We start from the raw sequence: 14658 nt of genomic DNA, 5'->3' as shown, positions 1-14658 counted from the left end.
GCCTTGAGTCAGTGGGTGCTGAGCCGAAGCCTCGCCAGCGACCAGGGGCTTGGGCGTGCAGCTGGCAGGGACGGCGTGGCAGGCACAGCAGGGCAGCGAGCCTGCTAAGGAGAGCACCATGGTGAGTAGCGGGCATCCTCTCCATCTCGGCTGCATGGGGGGACCTGCTTCCCCCGGCCCACCCTCCGGACACCTTCCTCGGAGCATCGGTCTCCTTGGAGGAAGGTCCAGCGGTGCTGAGCAACTGCAGCGACTCCGAATGGGTCTCTGGGCAGGGCTCCTGCTAAGACCTCGCCCTGGGCCATCTCCAGATGGACAATTCAGGCTCCTTGTGATCCTTGGAGCAGGTTGGGAGCGAAATACGCGCTGCCTCCCGGCCACCCTGCGAGGCCCCAGTGACCCCCGGAGCGGAGCAGGGGAGCCGGGCGCTGGCTCGCCCTGAGCTGGGGCAGGGCAGGAGTGAGGGCAGCCCCGGGAAGGGCAGAGGGCTTCCCGTGGAGCTGAGGTAGCTCCCTGGTCTGTCTGCCTGCTATCCGAGCCCAAACCAGCTGGGCCGGGCCGGCGCAGCGCTGCATCCCGCCAAGGGGCTGCAGAGACGCTGGTCCCGGCAGCGCTGTGTGCTCTGGGATCGTTCTGCCCTGAGCCTTGTGCTCTCCATACACGAACGGGGCCGGCTGTCCCGGGTGGTTTCCCTGGGGTGCTGTGAGCCTGGTTTGTCAGGGGCAGGGAAGTGGGCTGGAGCCTTTGCCCCCGTGCACATACTTGTATTGCGTTCTGCTCGGCTTCCTCCCCCCACCCCAGAAGTGGCTGCCTTTTAGCTGGGGTCCACCTCGCAAAGTGCCTTGCGGCCTATCCAGGCAGGGGCGGCTGCAGGAGCCTGCTTTGTCTGCACACGCGATTATTGTCAGCGACTGGTGAAGGAAAAGCATTCGTGGCCTGCACCGAGGGTGGGGGTGCTGCAGAGACCGCGGGGCTTTGTGTCGCGGGAAAGGGCAGCGCAGCTCCTTCACTCCCCTTGCAGGGCAGGAAGGGCTGGTTGGGTAACAGCCCCGACCCTGCTCCTGTGGCCCCTCGCCCTGTCACCCCCTTCCCTTGTTTCTGTGCCCCCAGCTTCGCTCAGAGACGGTTCAGACCCATACATTAGACCTGTTTCTAATGCCAGGCCTGCCTCGATCCACGATGTGGTGGCGCTGGCCCCTCCTGGCATCGCAGTAGCCTTTCCCCTGCTGCATGCCCACATCCTCCTCTGGCCGGCTGCCCCAGGTGGTGGTTGTGCGCAGGGGGGCACCTTCAAAATTTTGCCCCACTTCTATGCAGATTTCTCAAGGTCCCTGCCCCCTCCCACCCAGGAGCCCAGGTCTCCTGGCTCCGAGGGACCCTGGATAACAGCCCTCCACCAAGCTCTGTGCACCAGGGACCGGCCCCTGCACCTGGGCGTTGTGGGTAAGGTGTGACCACCCCGGCCACGGACAGCGCTCCCCAGCAAGCTGAGCATCATCCCCACAGCAAAGCCCTGCCCTGTGAGCCAGAGAGGGGGCTCCACTCTCTGGCTGCAGGAGGGGGTTGTTATCCTCCCTGTAGAGCAGCCCTTGGAGGACCCCTCTGCACTGTGGTTCCTGAGCATGGCAACCCCTGCTTATCCCTTTGTAGCCAGCCTTGCTGCCTCCAGCCCCTTGCAAGCTGGTGTTGCAAGCTGTGAGTTCAAGTGCGCCTGATGGAGATGCCAGGGGAGTTAATTAGCCAGGAGGAAACGAGTCTCTGGCACTGAGCTGCTCCTGTCAAGCTGGGAGCAGCTGCTTCTGAGCCCCGACGGGGAGGAAGGAATGATGGGCCCTCAGGTTGGGCCTTGCCCTGCTTGTGTGCTGGAGCCAGTTGCCTCCGGCTGCCTCTGAGCCACGGCTCAGCAGTGACCAGGACAGCGAGACCCTGAGGGGCTGCCGTGGAGGAGGAGACCTGGACCCTGAATGACAGCCAGCAACATGGCAGGACTGAATCCAGCCCCTCTCCTGGAGGGACGGAGGAGCTGGGATCCAGGACTCCTAGGTCCTCTCTGCCGGCGTGCGGTGGGACAGCAAGGCGTGCGGTTCGCTGAGTGGTCACAGGCCCTGGGGCAGGCTCAGCCCCCGGCCAGGATGACCGGAGACGCTTTGTAGCCCTGGCGAAGCCTTGGGATGGGCTATCTAAGGGGGATGGGAGATGTCAGACTCTTCCTTAGAGGTGGTTGAAAGCAGGTCGGGGTGGGCAGGGGGATGAAGTGGAGGGTCTCTCCTAACCCGACCAGCTCTGCTTCCCCAGCAGCAGCCCAACTGGAGGGAGATCGGCACCAGGAAGCTGAAGTTCCCGCGGGGGCTGCTCGGCGCCATCCAGGACGGGAACCTGCCCCTGGTGCAGCAGCTGCTGCAGGTGGGCGATGGCATCCTGCGGCAGCTGGACGAGACCGAGGACCGGGCATGGCGGGAAGCCCTCAACCTGGCCATCCGTGCGGGCGGGGAGGAAGTGGCCAAGTCCTTGCTGCGCTACGTCAAATTCGACTTCCGCCAGGTCCACGAGGCCCTGCTGGTGGCCGTGGACACCAACCAGCCCCGCGTGGTCAAGCTGCTGCTGGACCGGCTGAACCAGGAGAAGGGGCTCAAGATGGACCTCAGGTCCTTCTCGCTGGCCTTCTTTGACAACACCATCGACGCCTCCTGCTTCGCGCCCGGCGTGATGCCGCTCACCCTGGCCTGCGAGAAGGACCTCTACGAGATCGTGGACATGCTGATGCAGAAAGGACACACCATCTCCCACCCCCACCGCGTCTCCTGCCCCTGCCTGGAGTGCCCCAGCGCCCGCCAGTACGACCTGCTCAAGTGCTCCCTCTCCCGCATCAGCACCTATAAGGGCCTCGCCAGCCGCGCCTACCTCTCGGTTGCCAGCGAGGATGCCATGCTTGCTGCCTTCAAGCTCAGTCGCGAGCTCAAGCACTTCTCTCACAAGGAGCCCGAGTTCAAGGTCAGGCACTTGCCGGCTCCCAGGTCTCCATCCGTCCTGGTTCTCTCCTGGGCCGCAGCTCTCCGGGGCAGCAGGGAGCCAGGGCGTATCGGAGGGTGAAACTATTCCAGGAGCTCTGGGCTTGGACCCAGGGGGCTCAGCACCATCCTGGACTCCTTTCTGGTCCCTACCCTGTGTGAGCCAGGCAGGGGGCACACAGGACCCCACACATTATGCCCAGGGTGGGCAGCATGGAGGTGTTACTATTATTTTTATTTAGCTTATATCCTGCTCTGTGCAGAAAGGCTCAGAGCAGCTGACCATAAATGACAAGCACCAACACTAAATTCCCCAAACGACAGTTCAGGGTCTCGCTGGGATGTTCAGGCGTGTATTCCAGTAGTGCAATGATCCAGTAGTGCAGTGGTACAATGTCCTGTTGTTCCCAAACTATTTCTACACCTGTCTTTTTTTCATCTGCATTATTCATGCTGCTACACTTAATGCTGCTGGCTACTTACAGACTACTTACATCACTGATTTCTTACTATTGGGCATTTTTGAAAATGTATGCATACACATACCCATACCATAACCACCCCTCCCTGCAGACCTCTCTTATCACATACCCTTCCTCTCTGTTCATTTTTTCCCCACAACCATTAACAATGCCCATGCTCTGACAAAATCTGTAGGTGCTTGCTCAGTTTTAACCAGGTAGTGACCTTGCAACACCTCACAGGCGTGCACCCCAGCATGTTACGGTTACAAAAGTGTTAAATGAGGGTTATAATTTAGTGTTCATAGTAGCAGTTTTAGGAACCTTGCACCCATCCTTCGAGAGGAAAAGCTGCCTGATAGGTGCTTGCAGGTCGTGGGACTGTTGTCCCTGTGTGACCACCTCCAAATGCAGCTGTCACGCTGGTAGGTTTACTCCCGACGTTGCTGTAAGAGTCTTGGCTCATGTGCATGTGGTGCTGCATTGGGCGAGTCTCAGCATCTCAGCGCCTGCAGCAGTGAGTTCCTCTGCTGAATCATCTGCCTTTGGTGCTGGGGTCCCATCATTGTGCATTCAGGTTGTTACAAGATAGGGCTCCCAGGCGTTCCTCTAGGCCGTGCTCTTCCTCCCGCAGCCCGAGTACCTGCGCCTGGAGCAGCTGAGCCAGGAGTTCGCCTTCGAGCTGCTGGGGATGTGCCGCAACCGGAGCGAGGTGGCGGCCATGCTCAACGACCTGGGGGACAGCAGTGAGGAGGAGGGTCTGGGCAGCGAGGAGGACGGTCTGGGCAGCCAGGCCTTCAAGGAGGGCATCCCCAACCTGGCCCGGCTCCACCTGGCCGTCCATTACGACCAGAAGAGGGTGAGTGCCGGGCAGGCGTCAGAGCTAGGAGGGTTGCAGTCCCCCTTGAGCCAGCACTAGGGAAGCTCCCCACCAGGGTGTTGCAGGGGTCCCTTCTAATGAGGGATCATTAATGAACTCTGGGTGCTTCTGGCTGGGGTCAGGACATAAACCTTGGCGTCCTGGTTCCAATGTGCTCTTTTTGATTCAACCTCCCTAAACTCCACCCTGCAGCAGCCGCTGGGATCTGAGATGAACTTCTGCTTCATGCTCTCACCCCAGTGTGGGCATGGGAGTGTGCTGCACCCCAGAGTCAGCTGCATTTTGCTGGTAGGCGAAGGCCCCCTGTGCATCCTGAGAGAGCTCCTGTATGTTCCTGGGAGCAGTGTTTGCCTAGCAAGAGGGGGAAGCGATGGGTCACCGTGAGGGCTGCTGGTACTGACCCTCTGATCCCCTTCTCTCATCTTGGCCCAGTTTGTCGCCCACCCCATCTGTCAGCAAGCGCTGTCATCCATCTGGTGCGGGAACCTGTCCGGCTGGCGTGGCAGCAACACCCTCTGGAAGCTCTTTGTCTCCTGCTCCATCTTCCTCACCATGCCCATCCTGTGCCCGCTCTGCTGGGTTGCTCCCAAGTCCCGGGTAAGTGGCCTTGCTGCAAAGGGAAAAGGGGGCTCAGGGAAGAAGGTTTCCTGCACCACCCTGCTGCCAGCTTCTTACAGCTGCCTCCAAAACACCTGACTCTGGCCCTTCCAGACAAAAGGACCCCCAGAAAGACCCGGCCTGGTAATACCTGTCTCCCATAAAAACCTACTGGCACTTCTAATGATCTCCCTTCCTGGAGCTGAACAAATCATGCATGTGTATGTATGTATGTGTGTGTGCGCACATATGTATGTGCAATTACCCCCATGCATTTGGTCTCCACCAGGCTCTTGCCCCTTCTCGGTGCATTCAGAGAGAGGCTGAGGGGCAATGATGGCTACCAGCTGCCGGGGAGCCCCCAGGGACAAGGCAGTGGTCCAAGACTTAATGCTGTCCTTGGCTGTATGAAGGGGGACACCCAATGCGAGCAGGCTCTGGCACAGCTGCTGCTGGATCGCTGCACCCAGGTGTGGGCTTCCCGCAGCCTTGCGCCACTGTAGGTTGGAGCAGCCTCAGAGAAGGGAAAGAAAGAATGGCGTAGGGAGACTGAGGCTCATAGCTAGAGACTGCAAGAGCTCGGTTTGACCGAGAGAGGATGGAGGGATGATGGGATCCTCTCCCACAGGAGCACAATTGGGATGATGAGCTTGTTCCTCCAGGTGACACAAATCCAACGAGGTCCAACAGCTGGATGTTGAGGCTGGGCAAACTGGGAGTGAAACCGAAGTGTGGACTTTGAGCACCAGCTGCACCTGGCCATTAAACCTGCTTGCTGGGGCTGGGAGTGGATTGTGTCCTGAGCACTTTTAAAATCAAGGTCCTTTTAGCTCCGGCTCCAACCTGTGCTAGCTCAGGGCAGCTCTGCACTCTGTTTTACACAGACCAGGGGGTGCTGCAGCCCCTTTTTGCCTGATAATGGATGAATTCTCCCTTCATGCACCCGAGCTGGAGGTCTGCTGGACCGAATCCTCATGGAGACTGAGGTCTGCTCCTAAGCGCTTGCTCCCGTTTAAGTCCCTGCTGCCTGGTGGGCCCTGACCATGCAGCCAAATGGCCTTGAGTTTTGCTCCAGGCGAGACAAAGTTTCTCCCATCAGGTGGGCAAAATGCTGAAGATCCCCGTGATCAAGTTCCTCCTGCCCTCTGCCTCGTACCTCTGGTTCCTGGTCTTCCCGCTGCTGGAGCCCGTGGTGCTGGAGCGCAAGCACAAAGACTTCCTGGGCCGGAGCCGGACCTTGTGGGGCAACTCCTGGCACATGGTCTGGGTGGCAGGTAGGTCACGGGGAGGGAGCCCTGGCAGGGTCCAGAGCTCCAGCAACCTGGCAGTGAGGGGCGCTGGCAGGAGCCTGCCCCAGGAGCCTAGCAGGGCTCTGATGGCGCTCAGGTCCAGTGCTTGTTGCCTCCGGTTGGGGCTGATTCTGGAGCTGAGATGGGATTTAGTCTCCAGGGCCCAGGCAGTTCCTGGCGTCAGACGTGTCCGTACAGGGGCAGTGGGGACGGTGGTTTCCGTACGGGAACCCACCCGTGGGATGAGGCAAAGGCAGCTAGTTACACCAGAGCCAGCCACGGGCCAAGAGCTAATGATCCCCTGGAAAGAGGTAGGTCCCCAGAGAAGGCCTCGCCACTGGGGCCTGAGGCAGAGGTTTCAGGCAAGTCACCTCCAGTGGCAGCGTCACCCCAAGTAGCAGGGTCCTGGCACTTGGGAGAAGAGAAATCACGAAGGGTGAGCTGTGTACGAGGGGTCTTGTGAGCCAGTGGGGATTGCGGGTGTGGACACAAGTAGCAGATAGACCAGCAGTAAATTATACCGGTATAAGAGGCACCGATATAACTGGTCCATCTGTCCATTCCCATATTGGTCTAACAGTTCCAGTACCTTCACCCACTTACACTGGGGTAGGAGTGGGCAAACATTACGTTTAAATCAGAGCAGTACAAGCCCTCGCCTCCCCTTTTTTGTATGGTTTTGATGACCTGCCTTTCCTCAGCCTCGGGTGGCTGACGTCCCTTTTCAAGCAGGGAGCCAGTAATTAATTCTCTCTGGGGGAAGCTCTCACTTCTCTAGAGTCCGGTGAGCTGGGTTAATAGGGTCGGAGACCTCCAGTGAGGACCAGCACTGGACCTGGTGGACTTTCCCTGCCCGGGTGGCAATGATTTTGTTTCTGAGCCTGCTGGAAAGGGCGTCGTTGTGGCCATAGGGAGGCCTCCACGGTAGATCATGGACTGGGGTCCTGGCCCCAGCAGGGGCTGTGCTCGCTCCCCCAGCTGGTCCCTGCCAGTCCTGTGCCTCGACGTATCCCCCAGGCCCCGCGGGATGCTATACAGGCCCCGAGTCAGAAGCAGTCTCTGTCCCAAGGAGTTTCCAGCCCGGGCAGACTCACACCAGAGGGAGGCTGGTTATCAGTGGGGGACCTGAGCCCAGCCCTCGCCAGAGCCTGAATTCAGTCCCTGGAGAGGTGCCAGGCACAAGGGCCCCCTTGCTCCTGCCCATCCCCTCGCCCCGCCAGGCTCCTTCTGGTGCGAGTGCAAGGAGGTGTGATCGAAGGGCTGCGCAGCTACCTGCTCGGCTGGTGGAGCTTCCTGGACATCGTCACGCTCAGCATGTACCCGGCCTCCTTCGTGCTGCGGGTGCTGGTCTCCGTGCCGGGCCGGTACCGCTGCTGGGACGCCCCCTCCTCGCCCGAGTGCTACTACTTCACCAAGGCCGGCGAGCTCCCGCAGTGCTGCTGCTGGGGCTCCAGCCGCTCCCCGGGGGGACGTGCCGCCCCCAGCCCTGTCCAGCAGCCCCTGGTCTGGGACGGCAGCTGCCTCCACTCACGTCACTCTTGCTAACACAGGGGCCAAGGAGTACAACCAGGACTGTGCTTCCTGTGCAAGAACGACGGGGCTGAGGCTCATTCCCGGGGCATGACTCTGATGACTCCCAGCCAGGCCTGGGCTCACATCTACAGACTCTCCATCAGTACCCAGCCCCATGGGCCACCCTGTTCCCTCGGTACTTCTGCCTCTTGTGGGGAGACCGAGGGACCCCGAAGTCCCCATCTATCCCATATCCCTACAGCCTGTGTTCAGAGAGATTGTCTAGCACAGATGACCTCACATCTCCCTCCCTCCCCTCTCGTGCCCCAGTGCGCTGCATGCTCCCCCCAAAACACTCCCGGCCATCCCTCCCGGCAGGTTATGTGGGAAATCAGCCAAGATATCCCAGGCTCAGTCTGTTCCCTGCCCTGAGCCCCCGTTGCCGGCTGTGTCGGCTGGTGATACCACTGCAGGGACATTTATCGGTGACGTGCAATGATCCTACCACAGCAAAATGCTGAGAGCTTGCGTATCCTCCTGAGCCAGAGCATTCCCCCTGCCTGCCACGAGGCGTCAGGGCGAGTCCGTGTATCCAGCCGTGGATCTGCCCAGGAGTGCCCAGGAGCAGGAGGGGATGCTGGCCGTGTGTTGAGACAAATCTCAGCAATCCTCATCCTGGGCATGAGCCTGAGACAGCAGCTGCTTCAGCGCTAAGCCGAGGGCAGCCGTGGCGCTGCAGTAACAGCAGTCGTGATAAAAGCTCTTAGCTCTGCGGGAAAAATGCAAGACGGGGATGCAGGAGCAGCCCCCTCGGCCAGCGTGCCCAGCCCCTGTGTGTGCTGCCCCACGGGTCCCCCCCACACCCTCGCCCAAATAACAGGGCAGAAACCCAGAGCACCTGTAACAGCCCAGAGCTGAGCACTGGGACGGCCAGTGCTCGGGTGTTGCAGCCGCAGGGTCAGATCCTGTCCCAACTACCAAGAAAGGCAACCCCCGCCTTGCCAAAGACCCTTATAAAGGTCAAAGGTTATAGATCCAGGGCACAAGGAGGGGAAGGGACAGGCCAGGGAGTTGGGGACAAGACCCAGGGAGCGGCTGGGCTACGCTGCTGCATTGCTACCCCTGTCCAAGCCTCACTGAAGTCAGTGAGCCCCCCCTTTGCCCCCACCGTGGGTGCTTTGCCCCCCTGAACATGTGGGCTCAGACTGCAGGGCTGGGCATGGGATGCAGGCTGCATAAGGTCACAGAGGCCCTGGAGAGGGCACCCTCCCAGTGCTAGATGCTAGACAAACCCATGGTACAGGCTGCTCCCTGCCTGCAGGCAGCATTGTCCCAGACCGAAGCCCAGCCCCAGCTGGAGCCCGACTGCCCAGTGGCATGGCCCCCTGCACAGGGAAGCAATGCAGCCTCCAGGGCCCAGTCTCAGCTGGCTTCCTGCTGGGGGACCGAGAAATGAATGCCCTTTGCATTGCAGCCTGCCCAGCCCGGGGCTCCCTGCCCTCTGATGCCGTTCCCTGGCCTCCCCTTGCAGGTTCATGTTCATCCTGATGATCATCCTCACTGCTTTCCTGTGCGGGCTCAACAACATCTACGTGCACTACCAGGAGTCCGAGCGGCTGGGCAAGTACGACCATCCCCAGCCCTGCCTCTGCACCCAGGGTCTGGTGGGGACGGGCAGACAGTTCTCCACGGATTGGAGCCACAGGGCAGGCCACGGGGCCTGGGAAATGCAGAAAGGAAAGGGAAAGGCCAGCACAGTCTCAGGCATGTCCAGCAGAGAGAGGGCAGCGTTAGTGCCATTGCACCAGGTCCTTCTGTGGCCATGGCTGGAGTAACGTGTATGGAGCTAGTCACCCGTGGTTAAGGAAGCTGGATTCGGGCCACAGCAGGGTCAGGAAGGTGCTGCTGGGGGTGAGAGGGAGGGAGAGCCTGTCGTGAGAGAGCTGGGCTGGGTTTGCTTGGTGGGGAGAGCACTCCTGCCTATAACCCATCCTGGAAGCAAGCACCGGGGAAGGGAGGAGAGGTCCCCAAGCCAATGCACACCGCTGGCCCCAGAGCACACGGGCACACCCCGGTCACGGATCAGTGTAGACAGGAAATGAGAGGACGTAGGTCTAAAGTCCAGAACGCCAGGGCTTTCCCCCAGCAGGGTGTCCTTCCAGTAGAGAGGAGGATCTCTCAGAGTCAGGTGGGAGGGTTGGGGTTGGAAGGGTCTTCCCAGTAGACTAGGTGTGCGGGTGCGGGCACGGCTCTGCGGGGCCCCAGACTCGCGGGGGTCGATGGTCCTGTGCCTACTGTAGCTCCGAGCCGGATCAGGCCCGCGCTGAGCTCACATCCCCCTGGTAACCCCCTACCCGCTCTGCGGCAGCTTCAACGAGACGTTCCCGTTCCTGTTCTGGACCATGTTCGGCATGGAAGAACACCGCGTGGTGGACATGCCCCGGGTCCTCGTGGCCCAGTTTGTGGGCCGGGCGCTTTACGGCATCTTCACCATCGTTGTGGTCATCATCCTCCTCAACGTGCTCATTGCTATGATCACCAACTCCTTCCGGAAGATCGAGGTCAGCCCCGTTAGGAGCCCGGCCCATGGTGCGGGAGGGGACCAGCCGGGAGCGAGCCCTCCTGAGCGGATGGGGCAAGGCTGGTAGAAGCTGTCTCATCCCACTCACCCCTCCAGGCAGAATCCGTACTGTGCATAGCACAGACCACCAGTATATGCCACCCCAGAGCCAGCTGCATTTCTCTGTCACAGAGGCACAGTCAGGGTGAAACCCAGGGGGCCCAGATACCACACCTCTGTCCGGGGCAGACCCCCGGCCTTTGGCCCTGCTGGTCCCATCTGTAAGTTAAACCCCTCCGGCACGGTGGGGAACAGTCACTGGCTCCCCTCAGACAAGGATCCCTTGGAGGTTTATGCCAGGTGGGCACGTGGCAGACCTAGCCTTGCCAATCCAGTATTTGCACTGATGAGAAGTCTGCACCCTGGGAGTGGGGTCAGGACCCCTGTGTCTGCCTCCTTCTTTTCCAGGGGGGATTCCCCCTGCCCCGCTCATGTCCCAGTGCCCGCCCCCTGCCACCCAGCCCCATGCTTCACTCCCTGTACACTACCAGCATGCAAGGCAGGACAGGCTGCCCAATGCCAGGGCCATGCTCAGTGACCCAGGGAAGGGGGTGAGCGCAGGCCAGCTGGGGAACTCCTGTACATGCCTGTAAGGCTGGCACGACCCCACGGCTCTGAGCTGCCCCCCCGGCTTGTGTTGCAGGATGATGCCGACGTGGAGTGGAAGTTTGCCCGCTCCGAGCTCTACCTGTCCTACTTCCAGGAGGGCCTGATGCTGCCTGTGCCCTTCAACGTCATTCCCACCCCCAAGTCCCTCTTGTACACGGCCAGGTAATGCCAGGGCCCCCACCTGTCTCAGGGCACGAGGCACCTCTATCAGCTCACCCACCCCCTGGGAGACAGAGACCAGCAAGGCCCCGCTTTGCAGACAGGAGCTGAGATGCACGAGGAGGGAAGGACTTGCCCAAGGTCCCCACAGCCACCACTGACAACTGAACCCAGAGCTACTGGCTCTTCGCCCCATGGCTGCATCACCAGACCATCTGTCCACTAGCCCTTTTTCTCTGTGCTGCAGGGAGAGAGGCTTTGCAAGGACAGCCCTCAGGGGCTTTCCAAAAAACAATGCCGTGTTTATTCGCATACCACACACCCTTCCCAAAAAGTTATGCGCCTTGTTCTGGGAAGGCAGAACGAAGAGAAAAAAAACATTGGCTTTTATCCAAACTATTCAGAAACAGTTTGTTTTTTTTTATTTAAAGCACCCCCCAATTTTCAGTGGGTCATTTTTCAGCCAAAAGGTGAGTGTGAGATGTGAATGAATATGGCACTAAGCTTTTTTCTTCCAAATGACAGGAAAGGTTTGGGAGGGAAGGGTTAGAAGTTTTCAGATTTTGGTACAACGAATGAAAGCCAGAAAACAAACACAAATAAGACTGAAAATACTGAATCTTCCCTTTTTCTCCCTCCCCCAGTTTGGGACAAAAGGAAAAATAAGCAGAGAATGTCAATGGAAAATTAAAAAAGACCCCACCCTGAAGATAATTAGCATTTCTGTCTGTCTCTCTAGTTTGACAGTCTGAAGATTTCTAAAAACCTTTCCCATGACTTGCAAGAAAAGAGACTTTCTGCAACTGGGAAACGCCAGCTGTTTAGACAGAAATCCCCATCGCTTGACGAGGTCTCTGGAGCAGAGAGGGAAGGGGACTCAGTGTGCTCCCACCGGCCAGGCGTTCGCGGGGAGCTGGCTCACAGACCTCACGGCCCAGAGGGATCACTAGATCACCAGGCCTGACGCTCTGCACCATGCCAGCCAGTGCACGTCGCAGCAGTCCCTCCACGCTGAGCCTGGGATCTTGTGTCTGGCTAAAGCAGGACTGCCAGACAGGAGAGGGGCAGCCAGCATGGCCTGGGGGGTGTGAAGGGATGCCCTGGGGCTTGGCTCCTTACAAACGGGCGCCTTTATTTCTCATTTGAATTTGCCTGGTTTCACATCCAGCCACTGGCTCTTGTTCTGCCTGTTCCTTAGCGGATTACAGAAATTCCTGGCCTCTGGCATCTTTTTCTGTCCCTGGAGACACCTGCCCATTGCAATCAAATCACTCCTTGCTCTGTGCCTTGATAAGGTAATATATTGAGTGAATCCAGGGATAAAACCACTGGTGGGCGCACCGCAGAGAGCTGGCATACAGCATGGGAGACAACCCCCCTGAATTCTGGAGCTGTTTGGCTCCCGGTGCCATGAAATGGGCTCATCTTTCCAATGGGCCAATCCCAGGCAGCAGGCCCAGGTGTTGGAAGGGCTTGGACCTGGCTGTGGGCTCCAGCGTGGGTTTTGCAGGGCCGGCTCTGCTTCTGCCTGGCCCCTTGTAGCCCACGCTCTCCTGTCTTCCCCAGGGGCGTCATCCAGTTCGTTTGCTGCTGCAAAGCCAAGAAGCAGCAGGACTGCCCCTCCATCCCCACCGCTGTAAGTGTCCTACAACACAGCGGCAGGGAGGAGCTGCGTGGGCTGTGAGGCCGTTGGGAGAAGTGCCGTTGGGTGCGAGGCTGTTCTGCGGGGCTGGGTGAAGGGTAAGCAGCACCGTTCCCTGGTGCCTGTGCGATTCCTCTTCCCCCTCCTCGCCCCAGGCTACCTCAGCCCTGGCCGACACCATCCTGCAGGGAGAGAGCCGTGGCTCCTACAGGCTGCAGGTGCTCAAGGCCTTGGTGCAGCGCTACATCGACACGGCCAGGCGGGAGTTTGAAGAGAGCAGGAGGAAAGCTAACCCATCCCCTGCCGCCATCTGCCCCCAGGGCAGGGAGTGCCTGGCTGGGACCTCCCAACACAGGTCTGAAGGCAGGGGGAAAGCAGGGAGCATGTTCTGGGTCCCCTTGTAGCAACTGGTTCACCAGAGGGTAACAACCTTCTGCTGCTGCTACTTGGTGCAATTGCTCCGTTAGCCCCGGTGGCAGAGGCTGCGCTGGGCCGTGGGTTGATCACTCAGTTCAGGGGTAGCAGGGGGGTGTGATATGGCAGAGATGGAGCTTCCTGCTTTTCATCCAGGCTCGCACTGCCCTGGGGTCGATGGCATGGGAAGGTGGGCCCAGTGTGCTCCCCTCACAGCTGCCAGCTGCAGCTGGGCAAAGCAAGAGCCATGCTGCTGGAGCCAACAGGGTGACTCCAGGCTGATTTGGCTAGAGCTGATGCCAGCCCTGCCCTGGGTGTGATGGTGGGGCAGATGCCCCAGGCTGCACTTGGCCCATGTACTGAGATGATGCTGTGGGTCCCCAGGGTCCCCGCACCTCTCCCTTGCCGACAGACCTGGGTAACCACATCACGGAGCTGAACAAGTCCATGCTATGCCTGCACGCAGAGGTGGAGCACCTGAGGGATGGGCTGGCTGCCAGCCGCACCCACGCCAGCCCCCCAGCCGCGGCCAGCATGCTGCACGGCTACATCCGCAGGGTCCGTGACACCCTCCACAAGCTCAGCCAGGATGCGCCTGGCTCTGGGGAGGCCTCGCCTGTCAAGGTGATGGTGCACCAGGACAGGGCTCCCAGCACCGGGGACACCTGCCCCGAGGACACAACACTGCCTGGGGAGGACAGCCAAGCAGGAGAGCCAGGGCCTCCGGCTCCCTTCCCGCAGGAGGATGGGGGAAGCTGAGCCCGCTCCCAGCCATGCCCAGGAGCTGTCAGCGGGTCCCTCCAAGCTTGTGTAGTAGCACAGAGCAAAGCGATGACAGCAGCACCCCACCCCGGTGCAGCCAGAGGCACGAGAGGCACCTTCCCCCGGGTCAGGCATAAGGAGCAGCAAGCTAGAGGCTAGTAGCCACTTCCTCATGGGCAGCTAGGGGTAGGGACAGGGCTGATGGCCCAGGGATGTTCCCAATAGGAGCAGCAGCCAGGGAGGGGTTACCCAGAGTGGCTGCTTTGCCTCTGTTCCCATGTCTGTGCCAAGGCCTGGCAGGCTCTGAACAGTGCCCCTGAGATGCACCAATAGACCCTTGAGCAAATACCTCCCTTGGAGACAGACCCACTCCCCCAGCACATCGTCCTCCAACCCCTTAGAGAAAAGCGGCCACCTCGGTGGAACGAGGCCAGTGATTTCATTGATGGCAAGGGTTTGCCATGGCATGGGCCTGTGTAGTTTGGCCGGCAGTGGGCAGAGACTGAGGCCCAGTAGATTGAATGTAAATATGTCTTACCAGGATGCCCAAATAGCTGCTAGACTGGGGGTCCTGCCTCTGGGTCAGGCCAGACCTGTCTGCCCCAGGAGGAGGGTGGGAGAGGGGAGTCCCCCGAGAACCTGGAGTTTTCCTCTCCTCTGACCCAGGTTGGAGGCAGACAGGCTCCCGCTGAGCGGTGTGCAGCC

General features: G+C 59.9%; 1 protein-coding gene across 1 annotated transcript; it reads left to right on the top strand.

The window, feature by feature from the left end:
• Positions 1-1622: 1622 nt before the first annotated feature.
• Positions 1623-13950, top strand: LOC102384730 (short transient receptor potential channel 2-like). The gene is given in 13 exon segments (XM_014526279.1): positions 1623-1695; positions 2282-2991; positions 4104-4328; positions 4782-4946; positions 6046-6220; positions 7456-7482; positions 7485-7668; positions 9279-9371; positions 10116-10308; positions 11011-11138; positions 12702-12771; positions 12933-13063; positions 13602-13950. Coding segments are annotated over 13 exon segments (2523 nt in total).
• Positions 13951-14658: the final 708 nt, after the last annotated feature.

The sequence above is a fragment of the Alligator sinensis genome, unplaced genomic scaffold (genome assembly GCF_000455745.1).
Source record: "Alligator sinensis unplaced genomic scaffold, ASM45574v1 scaffold1381_1, whole genome shotgun sequence".
Taxonomy (NCBI): Eukaryota; Metazoa; Chordata; order Crocodylia; family Alligatoridae; genus Alligator; species Alligator sinensis.
Note: the sequence above shows the minus strand (reverse complement) of the source record. Positions and strands in the feature narration are given on the sequence as shown.